This window comes from Cavia porcellus, unplaced genomic scaffold, assembly GCF_034190915.1.
Source record: "Cavia porcellus strain 051 isolate PalLab524CR breed Dunkin Hartley unplaced genomic scaffold, mCavPor4.1 scaffold_23, whole genome shotgun sequence".
NCBI lineage: Eukaryota > Metazoa > Chordata > Mammalia > Rodentia > Caviidae > Cavia > Cavia porcellus.
In genome coordinates this window covers 41324533-41346881 of record NW_026947506.1, presented here as the reverse complement: position 1 = coordinate 41346881, position 22349 = coordinate 41324533, and the positions used below count along the sequence as shown (strand labels likewise).

The window sequence follows — 22349 nt, the reverse complement described above, 5'->3', positions numbered from 1 at the left end:
TAGTAGGATTCCACCAAATTGTACATTCTTTTGACTCATTCCTTCCTCCAGCGAAGAAGGGTCACTGGATCAAGCAGGAAGGAAACCAGTACATGTTCCAATACATCAAGCTGATTTTAACTGTGCTGTGTCCAACTTACAGTGGGAAGTGCTCTGAAATATTTTGCAGAGACACTGCTATCTATTGCACTCTCCCTTTTAAGAAAGGAAACTGCCTTACCAGGCCCTGGCCTTCCAGCTCATAGTACCAGGCCCAAACACTTCTCCAGGTATTGCGTTCCAAGGGCTGAGAGAGCCTCTGATAATGTGCACACATCCCCTGGTGGAAAAGCATCTTTGGGCAAATTAGCACCAAGCTTGGCACAAAGCCTTAGGGATAGGTATGCATGAGAATGTTGTCTGAGGGGCATCTCATCAATAAATGGAATGCTTTTCAAAAGCCTTCTGTAAATCAGGTTGTGTGCTGGCCGTGGGCTCTGTGTGGAGCTAGGGAAAAGACAGTTGTGGTTTGGTCTAGGTCCTCAGAACTCGAGGTGGCTGTTAATATGTTTCATAGATATTTCTCGCACAGAGTAAGCTTACAACCTTGTCCTGAAGATATCTTTTTCTTTTTGTCTTTGAGACAGGGTCTGGTTATGCAGTTTAGGCTGGACTTTGTAGCCCAGGCTGGTCTCAAACTCACAAGATCCTCTTGCCTCAGTCTCTTAAGTACTGGGATTATAGGTGTGCACCATCATGCCTGGCTTTTGTCCTGAAGATTTCTGAGTTTTGGTTCAGAAAGAGAATCCTAATCAAAGTTCCCAGGGATAACAAGACTTTACTCCCTCCCTGGGGTGACCTTGGGAAATGGCAACTCCTATGACCATTCTCTGGTGTTGTGCTAGAAGGGTAGTCCTGCTTTTGACCAGCTTCCAATCCTCTAGCAATGAGGATGCCAGTGGGGGAGGTGCACCCCCCCCCCCCCCGCCCCAAGATACATAGGTCCCAGCTGGGTTCAAACAGACCACGGGCATTTGGGGGCAAGGTGAGTTTGGGTCTATAATCTGACTTTGCCACCTTACTAGCTATGCAACTTGGACAAATTAACTTGACCTTTTGAACTTGAAGTGTCTTGTCTGAAAAACATGGAAGACAGTGTCTTTCTTGCAGAAATATTATAAAGATTAAATATTAAATGTGCAATATTGGGCACAAAGTGGAGAAGAGTAAGTCACTACCTTTAGCCTCAGCTCCTTTCTGAATGAGAGAAGCTAGCTCCAAGCACTTGATAGGGGTGAAAGCTGGGCCTGGGGCACTGGACCTGGGGTTCTGCCCACCCCTTTCTGTAAAACAGGATGCACACTGTTTGAGTGCTGGCTGGAGGATTAAGTGAGCTGCTACAGCTGTAAAACTTGTGGCCCAGTGTCTGGCACATAAGATGTGCTCAGCAGATAGTAAACTTATCCTTTTTAGCCTGGACTTGTCTTCATGTTAACGAGGAATATTCTCTTCTCTCTAGCAGGATGAGGTTCTAGAGAGTGGTTCTGGTTATTTTTTAAATTAACTAGTTTATTTATTTGGGTGCTGGGGATCAAAGTCAGGACCTTACCAGGAGCTAAGCATGCTCCCTACCACTGAGTAACACCTGAATGACCCAATACACGCTTCTCATTTGCCCTGCTTTGTTGCTTGTCAAGTTCATCTCTAGTTCAGTTCTCCTTTTCAGCCCTGCTCATCTCACCCCTAACCCTTGACAATTTTTCAATCCCTGCAGCCAAGGGTTATTCTGCCATTTGACTTGGCCCAGCCAGCTTTGCTGTGATTAGGAATGGAAGACCCACCCTTGGCTCATCTGCTTGGTGTGGAGGTCCTACTGCTATTTGTCCTCCCTTTCCTCCCCTCTGTGTGTTTTTTTTAAATTATTTTTATTTTTTTGCAGGGGTAGAAAGTTGAATTTGCTTGTGCTAAATGTACAAGCGGCAGCTCCATAATGATGGGCTAGCCACTAGGCAGTGGGTTTTACTGTGGTTGTCAGAGATAAGCAAGACAAAGGACAGCCACTGGGAAATGCAAGGGAGGGTGCCCTAGTCAGGAGGCAGTGGGGTACCTGGGAGAAGGTGCCCTGGCAGGGGAGGGGAATGGTTTGGAGATGGTCTGTGGAATCAGCAGCCTCGGTCCAGATCTAGAGCTCTAGAGCTCCACATGCTTCTAAGTGAGAGTCATACTACTTTCCTGAAGGGACACAAACAATTTACAGCACATATTCTAACACATTTTGTCACTAGAATGTGACAAAGGGACTGCCTAATGCCTGGCCTCCATTGCTGTGTATTCTCCTTCATTTCACTTCCCACTCTGATATGTCCTTCTGGGGACAGGGACTCTGGCTCTGACTGCTGATACGGGATAAACGAGCTGATGTGTCCAGCTCCTGCATCCTTTTTGTCCTTGAAGGAGCAAAGTTCCTAAGTGCTAATGCTGCCTTGATGGAACACTTTGCCCAGTGCCAGGTCCCCTTGTACTGAGCTGCTGTCAATTAACTCAGCCTCTCTGAGGAGAAGGGCTCTCATCTAACATTGAAGAATATCCCCATTTTAGAACCTAGGGAGCCCCACCAGAACTTCTCAATGAGAAGAGTACAGTCATAGATACAGGATCCTTAATTATCTGTGGTCCTCTGTGACACTTATCAGAGGTGAGCAATGGCCAAGGCCTCTACCTGCAGTGGCCAAAAGGGTGCCACCTGTGATTAACCAGGAGCACCTACCCCCATTTTAATTTGGCAGCAATTTGGGAAATTACCACTGTAGGGCTATTGGGATTCTTGGTTGTGAAAGCAGGAAGTCTGGCTGCAGCTGAGATTGATTCGGCACCCGTTACCCTTCAGGATTCTCTTTGTCTCTTCCAAATGTTTCCTCCCAGCCTACTCTACTCTACCGGGAGGGCACCTGGCCTTGCCCTGTGTAGGAGAGCACTCAAGCCCTCTGTGTTTTGTGTTTTCCCTACAGGATAAAGATGCTACTGTGTCCCTGATGCAAATGGTGAAGAGCAGAGTGTTGTGAAGTTGGTTAAAACAATCTGGTGGATGTTCAATGAATCTTTGTTAACTCATGAATTTTTCTAGAAGAAAGGCTCTTAAATGATTTAATTACAAACTAATCAGCTGGGCGTGGTGGTGGACACCTGTAATCCCAGCACTTGGAGGCTGAGGCCGGAGGATCACTTTGAGTTTGAGGCTAGCCTGGGCTACCAAGTGAGTTCAAGGCCAGCCTGAGTTGCATAATGAAACCCTGTCTCAAAACAAAAACAAAAACAGAAACAAAAACAAAACAAAAACAAACCAAAGTAATCAAACTACTTTAGAACACAAATAACTATAAAAGACTCGGAGAATATATCACAAAATCACTGCGTAGTAAGTCCTGGGCTACAGATGTCTCTATGCCCCCTGATTAAACTGTAGCTGAGACATGATTTTTGGATTGGATTGGTGTGGCAGATATGGACTGCTTGCTGCTAACTACTGGATGCTGACAGAGCAGATGTGGCCTTACATCTCTGCAGACAGAAACTAACTGGCCACATGTGGGCTCTCAGTTGCCCCAAGTGCTAGGACCAAATCTAGAATACTGTTCCCAAATACTGTGTATGGCCACTGTCCCTGGTGTGGCCCAGCCTGCTCCTAGGGCAGGGGGCTCCAGATGGTGGCAGGGTCGCACCTGTAGTTATGGAACCAGTTGATGACGGTGCTGGTCTTCAAGTTGAGTTGAGTGGCGAGCTCCTCGATGGTTTTGGGGGATGGGTATGGCTTCTGCTGATAGGCTCGTTTCAGGGCTTCTTTCTCCTCGGGTGCCAGCACCACTCGGGGTTTCTTCAGCTGGTGTTGTGGCTGTGGGCTGGCGCCCTGGCTATAGTCGATGCCCACAGATGGGGGCTCACAGGGCTGGCTGTCGCTGACCGAGCTGTGCCTCCGCTTCATGTAGGCTGTGGAGGGGAGAGGGCAGGCTGAGGTCAGTACTATGCTGGGAAGTGCCACAAATCCCCTGGTGCCTGCAAGCACAATAGTGTTTTGGTGGCCTGCAGTTATTCTTTTTCTCTCTTTTTGCAGTACTGGGATTGAATGCAGAGCCTTTGCGCCAAGCTACGTATCTCCAGTCTTTCTTCTTTCCTTATTTTAAAACAGGGTCTTACCAAATCACTGAGCTGCGCAGGCTGGGCTTGAACTTGTGAGCCTTATTCCTCAGCCTCCTGGACTGCTGGGATTATAGGTATGTGCCACCATGCCTGGCTGTAAAGTTACATTTGCATCTCAAAATATTTGCACGTAGACACATGTGGTGGTGTATGCCTGTAGTTCCAGCCTTGGGAAGTGGAGGGACGAGGGCCAACAGTTCAAGGCCAGCAAGACCCTATCTTAAAAAGTCTCCTACAATGAAACCAAACACCTGCACTAGAACCGTTGTCCCAAGTGTATATACACTGAGGTCCTGCCCTTTTATAGTTATTTGTGTTCTAAAGTAGTTTGATTACTTTGGTTTCTTTGTTTTTGTTTTGTTTTTGTTTCTGTTTTTGTTTTTGTTTTGAGACACCTGTCAAACGAGGTGTCTGCTGTCCCTGCACAGCTTGACATTCAGTAGGGGGTACAGATGCGCAAGCACAGTGTTGTGCCATGGAGAGGCAGATGTGGGGTACAGTGGAAGGACCCTGGGGAAGAGCCAGGACACTAGGGTGGAGCCTGCGGGGGCTTCCAGGAAGAGAAGATGTGTAGAGTACATCTTTGCAGAGAGAGGAGTTAATCAGGAAACAGGCCATGAGGCAGAAGAGGGCAAGGGCTGCTCACTTGGACTGTGACATGTGTAGAAAGACACATATCTGTGTGCATGCATACACAGAGGATGGGCGGGTGGGAGAACCTATGGGACATGAAACTTGACCTTGACCCTGTGAGCTACAGGTGGAAATAAAAAAAGCTTGACCAAGGAGCTCAGAAGAATGGTCTGGGCCAGAAAGAGGAATTGGGAGGCACAAGAACAGAAAGTGTAACCATAGTCTTGACACAGATGAGAAGAAGGGCCACAATGAAATATGAGGATGCTTCCTGGGAGAAACCTTGAAAGCCACAGAGAGACAGGAGCAAAGCCAGGGGACAGTGATATTCCAATGGCCCGGGGCACCCCGCTGACCTTTAGGATCATGACCAGGGAAGAACTGAAGACTTGGGGATCTTGGTGAGCGGATTGTGGCATTATAGGAGCAAAAGCTGAATGGTTTACAGGGGCATGAATGACACTGAGTGGCCAGATCATTAAAGAATAGCAAGGGACAGGATGGCTTCTGGGGGTGGAGTGGAATCCAGGGCTAAGCACAGTATTTTTTGTTTTGTTTTTTCTTTTTTGTAGTATTGGGGATTGAACCCAGGGCCTCTACACTAAGCTACATTTCCAATCCTTTTTAAAGTTTATTTTTATTTTGAGGCAGGATCTAAGTTGCTAAGTCACCCAGGCTGGGCTCAAACTTGCAATCCTCCTGCCTCAGCTTCCCAGAGTGCTGGGATTACAGATGGGTGCCACCATTCCTACCTAAGTGTGGGTATTTAAAGGTGAGAGTGGGCAGAGACTGTTTCTAGGCTGAGGGGAGAGATGGCAGAGAAAGGGCTGGTGATGCTGGTGTACAAGCTGGTTCATAGAAAGAATGTGAGGATAGATCCTGAATGGGAATGGGGCAGGAGGATGGAGCCAGGGCTACCACCTCCCTGTCTTTTTTTTTTTTGTATTTTTGTATTTTTACCGGTACCAGGGATCGAACTCATGACTGCCTGCTTGCAAGGCAGGCGCTTATGCCGCTGAGCTAAATGCCCAGCCCCTCACCTCCCTGTCTTTATGACACAGGAAGGTGGGAATAACAAATCTGAGGAGAGGAGTCTTGGAGTCTAAGGGGAGGGCAGGTCAGGACTGGGGAACAGTACCAGGGCTCTGCAGAAGCTGGAGGTACCAAATGGAGGCAGCATCGAGCCAGGCAGTGTGGGAAATTGCCCAGCAGGACCAAGGAGTCCAAGAAGATGGGTAAAGAATGGTCAGGGCATGGATCTGGCTGGGGCATGCCTGGAAGGATGGGAAGGTGTGGGAGGGAGCAACATGTCCAGAGGATACACGTGTGGGTGTGGCGGGGGAAGGTGCCAAGGCAAGGACATATGGGCAGAGAGGGCAGGCAGGGTTAAGGCATGTGGACCAGGGTCTGCTGAGGTCTGGACACCATTAAGGGCCTAGGGTTGTCTTGGGAAGGTGGAATGAAGAGAGAGGCCAAGGCAGTACAGACAGGGAGCTGGTCACCTGAGTTTAGATCTGGGTGGTAGAGCAGTTTGAGACGTTAGACAGGTTCTGAGAGTACAACTCAGGGACTAGGGACTAGATAGTTCTGTCAAGTCTTCTGGGTGGGCAGAGGCAGGGGTTGATATGGGGGAAGTGGTTCTTGGCAATGCTATTGAGAAAGTGGAGAGGAGCAGGGGGCTGGCGGATGATGGAGGTGGGAAGGGGACATGATGAAGTTGAGCCTGCTGGGGACCACTTCCACACCAGGAGTAGTGGCAGGGTGGGGGTGGGGGTGGGTCCTGGCCTGTGGGAGACATGGTCTGCTTGGAGGTAAAGGAGGGACTGTAGGGGAAGACCTATGGCTCACCTGCCTTTTTCCTGTAGTCAGGGGTGGGCAGAGGTGGTAGACAAGGCTCACAGATGTAGGGGCTGTGACAAGGCTCACAGATGTAGGGGCTGGAAGAGTGCTGCTGCTTGGGGACCTAAGGACACAGGCAGACACTGTGGGTAGGGACTGCTGGAGCTCTGGTTCTAGGGTACACTACTGCTGCCCATCAGGCTTCAAGTCTAAAGCCATGGGCTGCTTTCACAGAGGAATGTTCCTCACTGCAATTCCTGATGGACTGAGCTGGGAATATGGTCTGAAATTCCTTACCAGCTCTTCTGAGAGATGGAAGATATGACACAGTGTGCTTAAATTCAAGGGGTACGAGGCACAAAGAACCACTAATGTCACTGCCAGCAGTTGCAGCCAATGCTAATCATCTAGTCCCGAGTCATGCTCTGGGAGGCTCTGGGCTATTATCCCAGAGGCTTTGTTAGGGGTCATGCAGTAGATAGATGAGTAGCTAGAGCTGCTGCCCTACTGATGGTGGTCAAGCCCCATCCTGATCATGTAAGCCACAGCATGAGAGTAGCTCTTGTCAGTGTCTTTGGGAGCCACAGAGAGCTGGTGGACACACATCTGGGTCCCTAATCAATGTCAGGGAGTAGACTAGACTGTGAGAGCCAATCCAGGGCTGCCAAGGCAAAGTATGGTGTGAGCGTGCACGGACATGTGCTGTTGAATGCACAGACAGATTGGTTCAAGGATCACATCATGATAGGAACCAAAAAACAGGTGGTAGAGTAGAGAAAAAGAGAAAGGAAAAGAGAAGGAAAAAAGTTTAGAGTTCACAGGAGAAATTGAAGTTTTATGGAAGAAAAGCATATACATCAGCCTGGATTTCCCCTTAGGGTTAGACTAGGGGCATGACTTATTTTGAAAAAAATAAAATTATTAAGTCTTATAGAGCTCTTATTAGACTGAGGATATTTTTTCTAATCCTTATGACCTGGAGAAGTTAGCATTTTTAATTCTTTTTCAGGTTAGCAGTTTTTTCTTTTTTTATCTTCAAGGGCGGGAATTTAGGCTACAGAATTACTTAACTCACTTGCCATTTTATTCTTAGGACTAAGAAATAGTTGAGAAGCTGAATCTCCCCAAGAGGAGGTCACCTGGGTTAGAGGGGACCTTGGAGGCTTGGCCCTGCAGAGACAGTGACTCTTTGTGACACAAGATGGCGCCCTGAACCCACGTGGGAGGAAGTGCAGAGGCTTGGAAGTCTCAGCAGATCTGTCTGGGGGACAGGAGTTCTCTTTTAATGGTCTAGGATATCAGAAGGGACGGGGCCACTCAGGAGGGGCTGGGGGCTCCCTGGCATTGAGAGCAGCCACCTCAAGTACACTGTGGCGGACACTGTCTGCCTAGGGGACTGTGATACTGTTTGAAACTCAGCAATAGATAGACTGGGTTCTTGGTGTCATTCTCTCTACTTCTGTTTATCCTTGAAACTTCCCATGATCTGTAGAAAAGTTAGGGAGTGACAAGGTACAAAGCCTCTGAAGCTCGTGACGCTTGCACAGAGCAGTCTAAGAAGCTTTAGTCTGTGTCAGGGCCTCAGTGCACTCATCTGGGACAGGCCAGAGCTGAACAGAGGACCTGGGATGGGTGGAAGCCTGGATCTATCACATGTGGGCAGCAGTGGTGCCCAAGGCCCAGTGTGGCAGGCCCTCAGCATATGTAAGAGCACTGCTTGGTGTCAGGCAGCCCTGTAGGGAATGCCTGCATCTATGCTAGCTATAGCAATGTGGATTAAGTGAGGTACTGACACAGTGCCTGGTAAATAGGAAGCTGGGCCAGCCATTCGAGTCTCTTATAAAAGGCTCAGGTCAGAGAGTAGGCAGTGGGGACTCCAGCTCTGAGGCACTGGCCCTTTCCATGCTTGAGTGAGAACAGTGTGCTTGGTTAGAGACACTCCCAGTGAATGAGGGGTCCATAAGCTGAGCTCTGACACACCAGCTCAGGTGTCCTGGGTTGGGGATAGGCAGGGCCTGCAGCCCACCTCTGATGGCCACTGTGCATTAGATGCTCTGAATGAACTGCTCAGGAAGGGTGGTCATGGCTGGCACCGAGCCTCTGCACCTAAGGGATTCAGTTGCCTGTAGGCTCACAGCATTGTGGGTGATGGGGGGACCAGAGGACCTGTGGGTGAACCAGCACTCAGGAACTATAAATCACGTGACCTAGCAATGTGGCTGTCCTCCACCAAGTGGCTTCCCCTTTGGACTTGTTTTTTTAAGACAGGGTCTCCTTACAGTCAGGCTGGGCTTGAATGTGCTTAGGTGGTCTCAAGCTCATAGTGATCCTTCTGCCTCAGCCTCTCTTGGATTACATGTGTACACCACTGTACCTGGCTACTCTTTTGGATTTTTTCCTGTGCTGTGGCTGACAGGGTATGGGGAGGACATCAGTTACATTTAAGACCACCATCTAGGTGTCTGTAGCTTCTCCCCCAACAAAACTGGCTCCCTAGAGACCAGAAACTAAAGGGAAGGGTGATCCCTTCTGGCAGCAATATGCTCTGCTGTTTTCCAGGCTGGGTGACCTTTGGTGTAGCCTCTAACCTCTCTGAACCCAAGTTTCCTGATCTGCTAAATGCATCTCTGTCTCTCTATTTTTGGTTTTTTTGAGACAAGGTCTCAACTATGTAGTCCAGCTGGCCTTAAACTTGAGGTCATCCTCTGGCCTCAGCCTCCTGAGTGCTTGGATTACAGGTATGCCACCATGCCTGGCTAACTGGATTTCTTTCATATGTACCTGTGCAATAGATGCTATGACACCCCATCCACCTGGCAGAGGATGACAAGCAAGTGAACCACCCAGCTATGCCTTCAGTACTAAGAGATCTTTCTGACCAGGAAGTGATAAATCTTCCCAGACCTCTAAGGTCCATGTCAGCTGATGACTGTGTGAGACCCTTTGTCCACCGCACAGTGCCGTGGTCAGGGATCAGTGTCCTTGCTGGCCTCGTGTGGAAGATATAAGGAAATGGCTGGTCTGTGAGCTTGGAGACACGATGCTGGCCGGAGGGTGGGCACTAACCTTTCTTTTCCATTCGCTTCATGTCCATCAGCTTCTCCACATTGTTGGGATCATTGAGCCACACCTGCATCCGGACAAAGGGCTCCCGGCCCTTCAGGCTGAGCTTATGCCAGGGCTTTGGGCGGGCAAGGAGGTCAGACACAGAGCCTTGGGTCAGCCCTAGGATTGTCTCCCCAAACAAACGCTGACCTGGGGGGGATACAGAATGGAGAAACAGTCACTGAGAAGCAGGGATCTGAGAAGGTAAATGCATGTCAAAGTTAAAAATTAGACACAGGTCTGTAGCCTGAGCACTCTGGGAGACTGAGACAGGAGGATCCCATGTTTGAGCCTTGTCTGAGCAACTCAGTTGCTTAGGAAGACCCTGTCGCCTAAACAAACAACCCAAACAAGAAACAAAATGCAATCATACATAGGACTGGAATGGCCCAGCATATGGCCAGTGAGAGCCTGTCTCAGAACAAACCTTTTGTAGAAAAAAAACTGTTTTTTTTTTCAGAGCTGGGAAATGAACCCAGGCCTCCTGCATGCTAGCCAGATACTCTTACCACTGAGCCATATCCCAGCTCTGAAATACTTCTTTAGCTGGACTTTCAGCTGCTCCACTGGTGAGGCAGGTGGCATTACATTCATGTCCTACATACACAAAACACAGGACCCTTTTGTTAGAAAAGCCTCCAGGCGCTGGCACTACCCTGCCTTGATACCACCTGCAGGTTTTCTCAGAGGCAGTTCCATCCCTAAGTGCAAGCCCAGAGCTAAAGAACGCATGGAGACCTTGCTGGGCAGCCCCTAACCAGAGGCTGTCTGTAGTCCTTTCATGATTAGCAAGGTTGCAGGTCTTGCTGGGAAAACGGGGCACCTGACCCAGGTACACAGCGGGAAAGAGCAGGCGACAGCTTCCCACGCTGTGGTTGAAAGGAGGCCATTTCTAATTCGAGCTGCTCCTGTAATCTACGCTGACTTTGCTGAGTGCAGCTCAGAGTGGATCAAACCCCTTTCGTGCGTACCCTTTCTTCTCCCAGGCAGGGCGAGCAGTCTGCTTCCTGGGCTGATGAGAGGTGGCACTGGGCTGTGAGGGGCACAGTAGTAGTGTCTGTAATGCTCATCAGGGGCTTAAAAGAAAGCCTCAATTCTCTGAGAGCCACTGTGCTGCAGGTGAAGAGGGCCATTGCTTTTAAAGCTGTAAGTTGGAATCTGTGGACCAAAAGACCTGAGAGACTTATTAAGTGGAGACAGAGACTGAGACCTGGAGGCCAGTGTTCGGGCCTCTGATGCATCCATAACATAGTGTCCTAAGGCACAGAGTGCCCACTTCCTGCAGAGCAGGGACCCTGTGGTCACTCCCTCCATGTGTGAATAAAAACATCCACCTGGTCTCTAAGAGAGAGAGCATATAGAAGAAAATATAAAATGTTGGCCTTTTAAGTCAAAGTTTACTTCATGGGGAGTTTATTTGTCTCCAATTTGAGACACTAATTTTTTTAGTAAGTTATTTTAACTTAAATTTACTGGGGCTGGGTGTGTAGCTCAGTGATCGGGTGCTTGCCTGCTGTGTGTAGGGCCCTGGTTCCTTCCTCAAGGTCAAAAAAAGAATTTAGTGATTTTGTAAATGTGTGGTTTCTTCATTTTTTATACTTTTAGTTTAGACTCTAAATGTCCCAAGTTCATTTCTGGTATTTTGTTATAGCTATTTCAAATAAATTCTGCCAATTCTAATTGGGCAAACTAGTCTCTTTTGATCCCAAAGAGCTTACTTTTTCAGGAGAGCTATGTGGATGAAGAGCTAGTTACTTTCTGGTGTCCCTGGTTGTGTGGAGAAAAAAGACAAAATCAAGTGGTTAATGTTGGAAAAGTACTTGTATTACTGAATACAAGTTTCCTAGCTACAGCTCTCAACTGTTTTTGGATCACTGATGTTTAAAAACCTGAAGAAAAGTATAGATCTTTAGCTCATAAAATTGGCACATACAGACTCTGCAGGTCATCACAAGGGACAGATCCACACACTCTCCACGAAGGTTGCAAGACCGCAGGTGGAGTGGGGAGGAAGCCTCGGCCTTGGCTCAACGTCATTCCTGCTACTTCAGTTGGGAGGCGGCCTTTCAATGCCCAGAACTCCACTATGGCCCTGTCCTACCTGCATAGTAAAGTCCATTTAGAGCAATCACAGGGCTTGCTTCCGACTGTTACGTTTGGGTGATCTGCCGTGGGGCTTTCCTACAAGTTCCTGCTCCACAAGGAGGCAATTGTTTGATGAGAAAAATCTTATGCTTGGACTGATTTGTACTTTATAGTGTCTAAAAATTCCACCGGCCAGGGACTGTGGCATTAGTTGTACATAACCAATACAAGACTCCAATTTGAGATACTACAAAGATGGCCATGCTGAGGAGGAGGTTTTAGTGTTTATCTACAATCTCATAACTGCAAACCTACAATGTAGGAGTTTTAAAATGAGAATTTCCTTCAGCTGGTTCTCAGTGTTGACATGAAATGATATTTCTTATCTGGGAGTGGGCAGCGTACTGTCTGTACCGGGCCTACTTCCTTGGACTCAAGCTGTGAGGCAGGGATGACCTGAGTCTAGGAATCCCTGCACATTTCAATAACATATGTCATTTGGGGTCATATTCCACAGTAACAACTACATTTTGAACATATGGCATTTGGGGTCATGTTCTACAGTAACAACTACATTTTCTTTCTTTTGTGTCTGTATGTGTGTGTGTCCCGGGGACTGAGCCCAGAGCCTTTGCACTGAGCTATATCCTCAGCCCCTTTTTAATTTTGAGACAGGGTCTTGCTAAATTGCCCAAACTGGACTCAAATTGAAATTCTCCTGCCTCAGTTTCCCAGAGTACTGGGATTATAAGTGTATGCAACCACATAATTTTCATTTTATGAATTAAAAATGTTCTCAGTTGATGCTGTTCATTGTGTGCTGATTTGGACAGTGGGCTACATGAAGTATACAGAAGGCAGGACTCAACCAGATTAAGTGGGCCAGACCCAGGCAGGCTGTGCGTCATCAGACAAACTTTGGGAACTCAGTTGTTCCCTTGTTGCTTCCTGGGAAGGACAACAGACACATCAGGCCCCCCGGAAGAGCTCCGGGTAATCCTCTCCACTCTGCAGGTGTCAGCATGTCTTGCAGCTGAGAATGCTGCTCCTCATGTTCATGTGTTCACTTTGGAAATAAACACATGAGGACTCGGGGACTGGCTGCTTTCCTTTGTTGTGTTCTGCCCAGGCTAGCCCTGTACTGCCAACACAGAACTGCAGGGATCACAGTGGTATGAAATGACAAAACACCACAATACTCCTAGAGCCACAACTGTTGTCTAGTGGCAACATAGTACATGTCAAGCAAATAGCCTGCTGTGACACTGTGGGAGGGTGACACACTGTTCTCTAGGGCTGCCCCGTCTTCATGAGGTGGATGGTCACCAGCTGCTAGAACTGCTGCTACTCACCACTCTGCCACAGGCATCATCACTCCAGCCTCCCAAAGGGGCTCAGAAGTACAAGCAATGGGCCTCACAGCTAGACATCGTAAGCAGAGCCAAGCTGTCCTGCCCAATGCTAGTACCCCCATGGGTCTAGGGTTCTGCTGTGTGTGTGTTGATACAGACAGTCTGCATGGGCCCCTGGTCTACTCTGGTCCACAGGCTATCTTCATGGGGGTCCCAAGCAGGGGCATGCACAGGTGTGGAGGGGCTGGGATGGACCTGCAGGGCTGTGGCTCCCTTATGGACCCTCAGTGTTCAGAACTGTAGGATGTTTCAATCTTTCTTTCTTTTCTTTTTTTTTTTTTTTTTGGTGCTGGGGATACAATCAGGGCCTTTTACATGCTCAACAAATGCTCTGTTGAGCTGCAGCCCAGTCCCAGGTGTGTTTTTTTGTAGTACTGAGGGTTAAAACCAGGGTCTTCTATTGAGCTACTGTATCCCTCAGTCCATCTTTTATTTTAAGACAGATATTTCACTAAGTCACTAAGTTGCCCAGACTGGGCTTGAACTTCTGATATTCTTATCTCAGGTTCCCAGACTGCTGGGATTATAGGCATGTACCAACACATCTTGGATATAAGAAGGGTCTGAAATGAGCTTACAAGAAGCCTGAAATGAGCAGGTGAATCCAACCTGTGGCCCATAGGTTCAACATGACAGTTTCAATAAAAAATACAAATAATAATGGAAGTTTTATTACTTTTACATATTAACTATGTCATATATTTTATCTGTGGCCTAACACAGTTCCCCTTCACTCAATGTGACCTAGGCAAGCCAGGTGTGTCCAATATGTGACCCATAGGATGGACGTGCCTGGAACTATTTTATTTTATTTTTTGGGGGAGTGGCATTGGGATTGAACTTGGGACCTCCACACTAAGCTATGTGCCAGTTTTTTAATTTTTTGTTTTGAGACAAGGTCTTCCTAAATTGCTCAGGCTGGGTTTGAACTTACGATCCTCTTGCCTCAGCCTCCCAAAGGAATTACAGGCATGTACCACCATGCCTGGCTTGGCTAGAACTTTAAACCTTTTGGCTGGCTCTGCCTGAAGCCTTTTATCGTGAAATCTCAAACAGGAAATGAGTTGCTGGCCTCTAATTTGGCAGGTGAGATGTACCTACCTAGGTTATTGTCCGTCAGCACCTCCTTGACCCTCTTGGTTATGCCATAAGTGTCCAGCTCCGGAGACATGGCTACAAGTTCTTGTATGCTGAGGGCTGAGTGTCCGGAGAGAGGCAGTGGGGTTGTGGGCTGAGAGTCCAAAGTTGGTGGGTCGCTGGGTTCTGGTGGCTTGCCATCCTTACCGGTCTCGATTGGGGGACAGGGCTGCTGGACCAACTCAGTCAAACTCTTTACAGATTCACTGGAACTCATTGGGGACTCGGGGGCAGGGCTGCAGCTGGCGGAGGTCTTTGGAGTGCTTTCTGTAATTAAACACATGAAAGTAGTTATCTTTTACCATGTACATCAACTCTCCTTCTTTAGGAAATACTAATTAAACAGCCTGTACCAAAGGAGACTGTGTGGTCTTCTATGGATCTTCATGCATTGTTTTATGGGTTTTTGACTGAGAGTAACCTCTAATTTTCTATGTTAAATGAGCAAAAATAACACCAACAGGAAGAAAAAAACCAACTAGAGACTTAAATAAAAGGTTTCTGGAGGCTTAATATCGGGGCACTCTACTAAAAAAAAATCTGTCATATTAATCATGTATTATCAATGTCATGATTTTATCTAAGGAAACTCTGTAATTCTAATAACTCACAAGGACCATGTCTATATTATAGCTTGAGTAATTATTTTGTTCCTATTTCCCAGAACAGAAAGAACAGGCAGATAATTTTCAGTGAGAGCTGATGTGTAGTCACTATAGTCATGAACCTGGAGCCTGAGCTGCTGCCCCAAGGGTGGCCTAGTGAGACTCAGGAGTCAGGGACCAGGATTGATTTCCACTGTGATGCCGCAAAGGTCCCCAGCACCCAATCCCAGCTGAAGATGAGGGAACCAAAAAGAAGGTGGATGCTTTCTCTGTACTGAGTCCTAGGGCTTGCTAGCACTGCTGATTTGGGATAGACAAGCTCTTTTTTCATCTATACTTTACTGTAAATGACACTGGAAGTGACTGACTAGTTGGGCCACCAGGTGTCCAGTAGGCTCCTTGTTTCAGAAGTACCTTTGCTTGCTGGGGTCACTGCAGGTGCACAGTAGGAAATGTCACCCTGTTTTCTGTTGGTGAGCATTACTTGTCCAGTCTTCAGCATCCTTACAGAACCATAAGATACCCTTAAGTCTGGTTTTGAGGTATTTCTGACTATTTCTTCATTGCCAGTACTAGAGAAAGACTGTCCAGGAGGATAATGTGTAGTGACCTGTTGCTGAGTTCTCATCCACAAGACCAGTGTGCCTGTGATTCAGCTCAGAGCCAGGCACAATCTCTTCCTGTTCCCACTGAGGCTGACATGTGGTGAGACCTCACAAGCCATGCATGAGGGTCAGGTGTGGTAATGTGGGTTCCCGAGAGCTAGGTTCTACCTGCATAGGGATGACAAGTCACAGAGGGCTGGGCCTTTGGGGTTATCTCTTGCTTGCTTCTCCCTCATATCCTGGCGGGTTCCAATTGGTACACTAGTAGGTGCTCCAAAATACTGTTACCCAGCTAAAGGGAAAAATGTAACAGTAGAGAAGAATTTAATTTCCATTTCATATGTATCCAAGTGTGCTTTACTGGCAGTTTCAGACTCAGGCTAAACCTATTCTGAACCACAAACTGTGGGAGATATATTCCAAATACAAGAAATATTTTGTATGAACAATGAGAAAGAGCAAAAACCCAAATAAAACCACTGCAGTTCAACTACTCAATAAACCCATTTATTGTCTTGCACTGGTACAAAGTCCCACCATTGCACAGAGCTGTGTCCTCAGCTTGGAAAATCAGGTTAAAAAAAACCAGCCAGACTGGTGTACAAGAGATGTAAAAGAGACAGACATGAAAGGCAGAAATGGTCCGTATCAATCTTTAAGGCAATATGAATCCTACAAATCGGATTTCTTCTCTCTGCTCACCCCCAGGTCAACAGACAACTGGATATAAAACCCAGCAAATGTTGTTTTTGTATCTGAAGCAGCAAAGGAATTATACTGTAAATTTGCCCTGATTCACCCATGCGAGGGACCAATTTGGCAGCTCATCCATCTTGCTCACCATCTACTGTCAAGGATGACATGAATTCCCCACAAGATAAACAGATTTCTTCTCAGGTTTGTGTCCTTTAACCCACAACAAGGTCAAAATCATGGCTGCCTGGCTAATAAACCACATGGTGCCGGCTGCTTTTTTGCCTCCCTGTTTCATTCTGCATGCCCGTGTGAGCAGATCTCACCAAACAGCAGACTGGCTACAAGTCTTGTCTCCCAGGCATTGTGTGCCCACTTCTCATATGTCTTTTAGTTATGAAGAGCTGGGGGAGAACTTACTAGAGGAGCCCCCAACTGTGACCACAGACAAAGAGAAAACCTAGACGATTAAAACCCTGTCTCGGCCCTGAACTGTCTAGGAAGCGTTGAAGTGACACACTGTGGCAAGTTGCTGGGGCAGCCTAGTGTCTGGGTGCTTCCTAGGAGGCAGTGTATTAATGGATCGACGCAGGGACACAGAGATGCTGCCCTGATCTCAGGTCCAGTGTGCAGAATCACCTGTGCTTTTGGGCTAGGCACAGACATATGACTTGGCAAAGGGACCTAATGAAAGTACAGTGAATCCAGTACTTGGGACATGGCACTGGAGACAGTTCTTTAAAGAGAACTAGGGGTGGATGTGGGTATGCACGCCCATAATCTCAACACTCTGGGAGGCTGAGGCAGGAGGACTGCAACTATGAGCCCAGCCTGGGCAACTTAGTGACTTACTGGGACCCTATCCCAAACTATATAAAAGAACTGAGATTATGCTCGGTGTGAAGCCCAGCGCTCAATCCCTTTTACCCCAAAAGAAAAGAGCTTTCCAGGAACCACTGCAGCCCTGGCGGTAGGATTACCATGATCAAACCACACCTGTCAGGAAGTCCTGTCCAGGGCAGGGAGGACAATACTGGCCTACATGACTCTTGACAAATAAGAAATGTAGTAGTCAACAAGAGGAAGCATTATATTTGCTTTCCTGAAAAAAGCAGGTGGTGCCCTCTGATCAAAGCAATTCATGTAACTGAAAATACTAATTACAAACAAAAAACCAGGGAGTTATCTGGAGAAGGGGACACCTCCATTAGCCTGCAGCACTAACTTCAATGACTGCAGGCTTCCTGGATCACCTGGTCTCAAGTGACAGCTGTGGACAGGCTCACCATGAGGAGCCAATCTGCCACGTGGCTGCCGCTAAGTAAACAGTGCGAATTTAATTTTTTCTTTATTTTTGAGTAGGTATTAAATTGCATTGAGAAGTACTGAATGTATTGTTTAATAGAAAGATCTCCACTCCACAAAAATACCTTGTGATTTCTTGCTATTTTGTCCACAGTATCCAACATGTGAGTGAGACATTGGCCATAGACTCCACACACCACAACTTTCAGGTACATTTTATGCAATGTAGAAAGGCTAAGACTGGGGGGACAGAAGGTACCAGTGGTTGCCAAGCATAAACCACAGAGACGGTCAACAAAGTAGCATGAGGGAATACTTGAGGGATGATGGAATTACTCTATCACGACCAAAATTCATGTAACACAATATTTTATTGCCGTTATTTTTGAGACAGAGTCTTGTTACCTAGTTCTGGTTGCTCTGAACTTACTATGTAGCCCAGGATGTACTCAAATTTGTGGCAATCCTCCTGCATGCTGGGATTACAGGTGTACCCCACTCCACCCAATGCTTAACACAATTTTTGAAAAAAGATGGAAGCTGGGTGTGGTAGTATACCCCTCCTAGAATGCCTGGAGGCTGAAGCAAAATTGCAAGTTTAAACCCTGCCTGGGCAACTTTGTTGGGACTTTTTTCCAGACAGGGTCTCACTATGTAGTTCAGGCTGGCCTTGAATTCTCAGTGATCCTCTTGCCTCAGCCTACCAAGTGCTGGGATTACAGCTGTGTGCCACCATGGGTGGCATAGGACTCTTTCAAAATACAAAAAGGCTGGAGATGTAGCTTGGTGTAAAGGTCCTAGGTTCAATTCCCAGTACTGAAAAAAGAAATGAATGAATGGATAAAAGAAAGAGGAAGAGCCAGTCAGCCAGCCTTGGGGTGAGGCGGTGGGGTGAGGCGGTATATGGTAGATTTGCAACATGAATGAAACATCATCGGGGGAGTAACCCAGGGGGAGGCTGTAGGGCCTTGGAATTGGCTCTAAGGAGCCCGTGTTTGGATCCTGGTGCTGGGAGAGTTGGGCACAGGTCCATCTGAAGAGGTGATGCCTTCACCCTGGTATTGCTTCTATCCTATAGACTGCTGGGCATACAGTGTTTATCGAGGCCCTGTCTAAAATAGTAAAAAATGGCAAATGGTGTCCATTCCTGGAAGATGGGGGATCCAAACTGTGGCATGTTCACTGAACAGCCACATGCTATCAACAACAGCAAGAATATGAGAACCAGAGGTATCTGTGTCAGCATCAAAGGCAGAGAGGAGCCCAAAAAGCAAGGTATATTCAGCAGTGGGCAGGCTTGCGCACACTAGTGTGCATGTGGCTGCTCAGGTAAGTGGTAAAGTTAGCAGGTCAGCACAGAAGCAAAAAGTAGCCAATTCAAGACAGACAGTAGTTTACTTCTAATAGGACTGAAGTTAGAGGGGGCACAAACTCTACCTTTTTTTTTGGTGGTGCTGGGGATTGAACCCAGGAGTTCTTTACCTCTAAGATGTATCCTCATCACTTTTTATTTTTCATTTTGAGACAAGGTCTCAGTAAGTGGCCCATGGTGGCTTTAAGCTTGTGATCCTCTTGCCTCAGCCTCCCAAATAACTCATTACAGGTATAACCCACCTCACTCAGCTCAACTCTATCTTTGATAAATGCCTTATTTTTTTTAAAAGTATAGTCATGACCCAAAGTTAAAGTTAAAGCTGGGTGACAGGGATGTGGATACTTAGTGCATTATCCTACCATTTGTATTAGGTTTCAAGTATTATAGACCTCACTTTCAACAGTAAGAGGCTGAGTAGAAGGATCACAAGTTCAAGTCCAGCATGGGCAACTTAGTGAGACTCTCTCTCAAGATAAAAAATAAAAACAGCTCAGTGTGAAGGGCCTGAGTTCAACTCTCAGGATTGGAAAAAAAAAAAAAAAGCCAGCAGTAAGAAAAGTTCACTGTTCCATTAGGACAGAACATTATTAATATGGCAGCAGGTGTTGAAGGGGCTATTGCAGAGTCCAAGTGAGAGGTAGTGGGGAACTGGGAGAGGACAGGGGACCACAATGATGAGAGATCCGGGTTTGACTGCAATTTAGGAGAAGCTATGAGGGGCCAAGAGGATGGGAAGAGAGGCCTGGGGGTGGGCACATGTGTGTCATTCATGCTGCACAATGCTGTGGGGTGAGGAGGGAGACAATGAGGAGAAACTTACTTTATCTTCATCCCTAACACAGCCACCATGAATGTTGACGTTTATTGGGCGCCTGCTGCATGAAGGAGTGTGCTAAGGCTTTCAGGAGGAAATGTGGGCACTCGTCACCATGTGTACCAGGCACAGCCTGGCCCTTATCTTACACAGAAGAGACACGAGTGCCCAGAGGGACACAGCCAGGAACAGTCCAGACATTCTACATCCTAGAGAGCCACCTGGCTGGCTGGATGGTGCCTGCACTGCACAGAGCGACAGGCCTGCCTTCAGGACAGTTTTTCTGCAATCTACGTGTCAACATGCACAAACCTCAAAAACAACAGTGAGTCACAGAAGTGCACAGCGGGATCAGGGAGGAAGCCAACATAGGTTTCCTACTACTCATGGGAAGGATGCTGAGCTGAGGGCACTGTGCAATGGCAGCCAATCTCCCACAGCTTGGGGGAAGGTACGCCCCACATAAAGAAACCAGGCAGCGGGGGCTGGGGATTTAGCTCAGGGGGCTGGGGATTTAGCTCAGTGGCATAAGCGCCTGCCTTGCAAGCAGGCAGTCGTGAGTTCAATCCCTGGTACCGATAAAAAGGAAAAAGACAAAAAAAAAAAAAAAAAAAAAAAAAAGAAACCAGGCAGCTCAATAGGCTCCAAGTTCCTTAGTCGGAGCGAATGGGAACTAGAGCAGGAACACGAAGCCACCATGTTCTTACTTGCCCTGCTGTCTGCTTGCAACCTGGACAGGTTGTTGCCTTCCTTTACTTCTTCACACTATTTCTCTTGTCCCACTTTCCTCTCTCCTTTCTTTCAAGGTACAGGGATTAAACCCAGGGCCTTCATATTGAGCTACATCCCTACCGTATGTTTTAACTTTTAATTTTGAGACAGGATCTTATACAAAGTGGTTAATTTGCGCAGGCTGAGTTGGAACTTTTGAGCTTCCTGCTTCAGCCTCCCACAGTGCTGGTATTAGAGGCATGTACCACCACACTTAGCTTTATTCTCACATTTTTAAAGTGCTGTGTGCTGTGCACTCTATTAAACATTGAGGACAAGAAAAAAGTTAGCAGCCTTCAGACCTGGGATAATTAAAACAGGGAATGTGCACATTTTAAAAGCCCAACACAACTGGATCTGTGTGGCTTAATTTTTCTGCATGCGTTGAGTCCTGCATAAGAGCAGTTTAGTCAGCATGTACAGAGAGCAGAGATGGTGACTCAAGGCCCTTGGAGATATACAAAGCATTCAGGACCCATGAAAGGATTATGAAAAATATCATATTTCAAAAACAGCAGGCAAACAACTGCCATAAGTTTTCAATCGAAACCAACTAAAAATCCGTATTCGCCACAATTTTCCAAGACAAATCTCTCTATGGTCTATCCAATGCTCTGCTGAAATTTCCATACCCAGCCCTCCATCACAGTAATAATAACCCAAATTCCATTTAGTGTTCATTTGAGCAGTCAGGATAAAGTCGTTTCTTATTATCTCCCCACTGTGTAAGAAACAGCTTGAAGGTAGGAAGTCAGCAAGCATTTCCACCAAAAAGTAATTATTGTAAGTGACATTTTTACTGCTGGCATGCCATAAGGCAAACTGCGCATGCAGAAGGACAAGTTGCTGAAACAAAATGACAGGGTACTCCGTGACATTCTGACAAGAACCCAAACATTATTTAACTGGCGGCTGGTCTGATGTACCACTTTTCGTTACGTCCAGAGTTTAGACTTTGAGTGCACACCAAGCCAGGAAATTCCAAGTAACTTTAAAGATCAACACAGGCACACAGGTGGGAGAAGGTTCTGGAGAGAGGAGGGCAAGGACGGCCTGGAGAAAGGAGAAAGGGGAGCCCAGAGAAGGGACAGGAGCCCTGGTAATTGTAGGCAGCACCATGGTCTAAAGATATGCAGTGAGTTCTCAGTGTCCAGTTTGACAGTCCTGGGTCCGGCAGAGTGCCAGCAGCCCTGAAGGGCCCTGAGGGCCTTTCCAGTAGACAGCACTGACAGCTTCAGAAGCCACAAGAGCCTGACTGCCACCCGAGGGCTTCCCAGCTAAGTGCAGATGGGCAGAAGGTGCTGTAGACACCAAAGCTGTCTGGGTGTTTGCAGCCCTCTGAGGAGGGCCCTCCCCACCCTCGGGGTTATAATCAAATAGTCTCTTCAGATAGACCGAGCCTCTGTGGCATTCATGAGCAGCAATGCTCCTGTGATCTCCTGTGGTTTATTCCCACAGGGCAAGGTCTATACCACATGGTAACATGGGACTATTTCATGACTGGCTCCAAAGTTCCTGGATATCACGTCTGTACTTGGCAACTGTGATGCTGAGGGGCTCTGAACCTGAGCCCTGCCCTTGTGTGTGTGTGTGTGATATTTTTGAATTTTCTTTCTTTTCTTCTTTTGTTCTTTTTTGTTTTTTAAAGTACTGGGAACTGAACCCATGGCCTTCACACTGAACTACAGAGTCTTTTTTTTTTTTTTTTTTTTTTTGAGATAGGATCTCACTATGTAGCATAGGTTAGCCTTGAACTCACTATGTAGCCTAGGATCAAACTTGTGGTGATCTTCCTGC

At 47.1% G+C, this 22349-nt stretch overlaps 1 protein-coding gene across 16 annotated transcripts in view; it reads right to left on the bottom strand.

The window, feature by feature from the left end:
• The window catches only part of Cux1 (cut like homeobox 1), a 360722-nt gene that overhangs the window by 25111 nt on the left and 313262 nt on the right, over positions 1-22349 (bottom strand). For 11 of the 16 annotated variants that reach the window (XM_063234256.1, XM_063234259.1, XM_063234263.1 and 8 more), the window contains 3 exons: positions 14349-14651; positions 9712-9900; positions 3699-3963 (listed from right to left, as the gene is read on the bottom strand). The exons of the other annotated variants lie outside the window; for them this stretch is intronic. In XM_063234256.1, coding sequence (XP_063090326.1) covers positions 3699-3963; positions 9712-9900; positions 14349-14651 — 757 coding nt within the window. The remainder of the gene's footprint in view (positions 1-3698; positions 3964-9711; positions 9901-14348; positions 14652-22349) is intronic. 16 annotated transcript variants of the gene reach the window in all.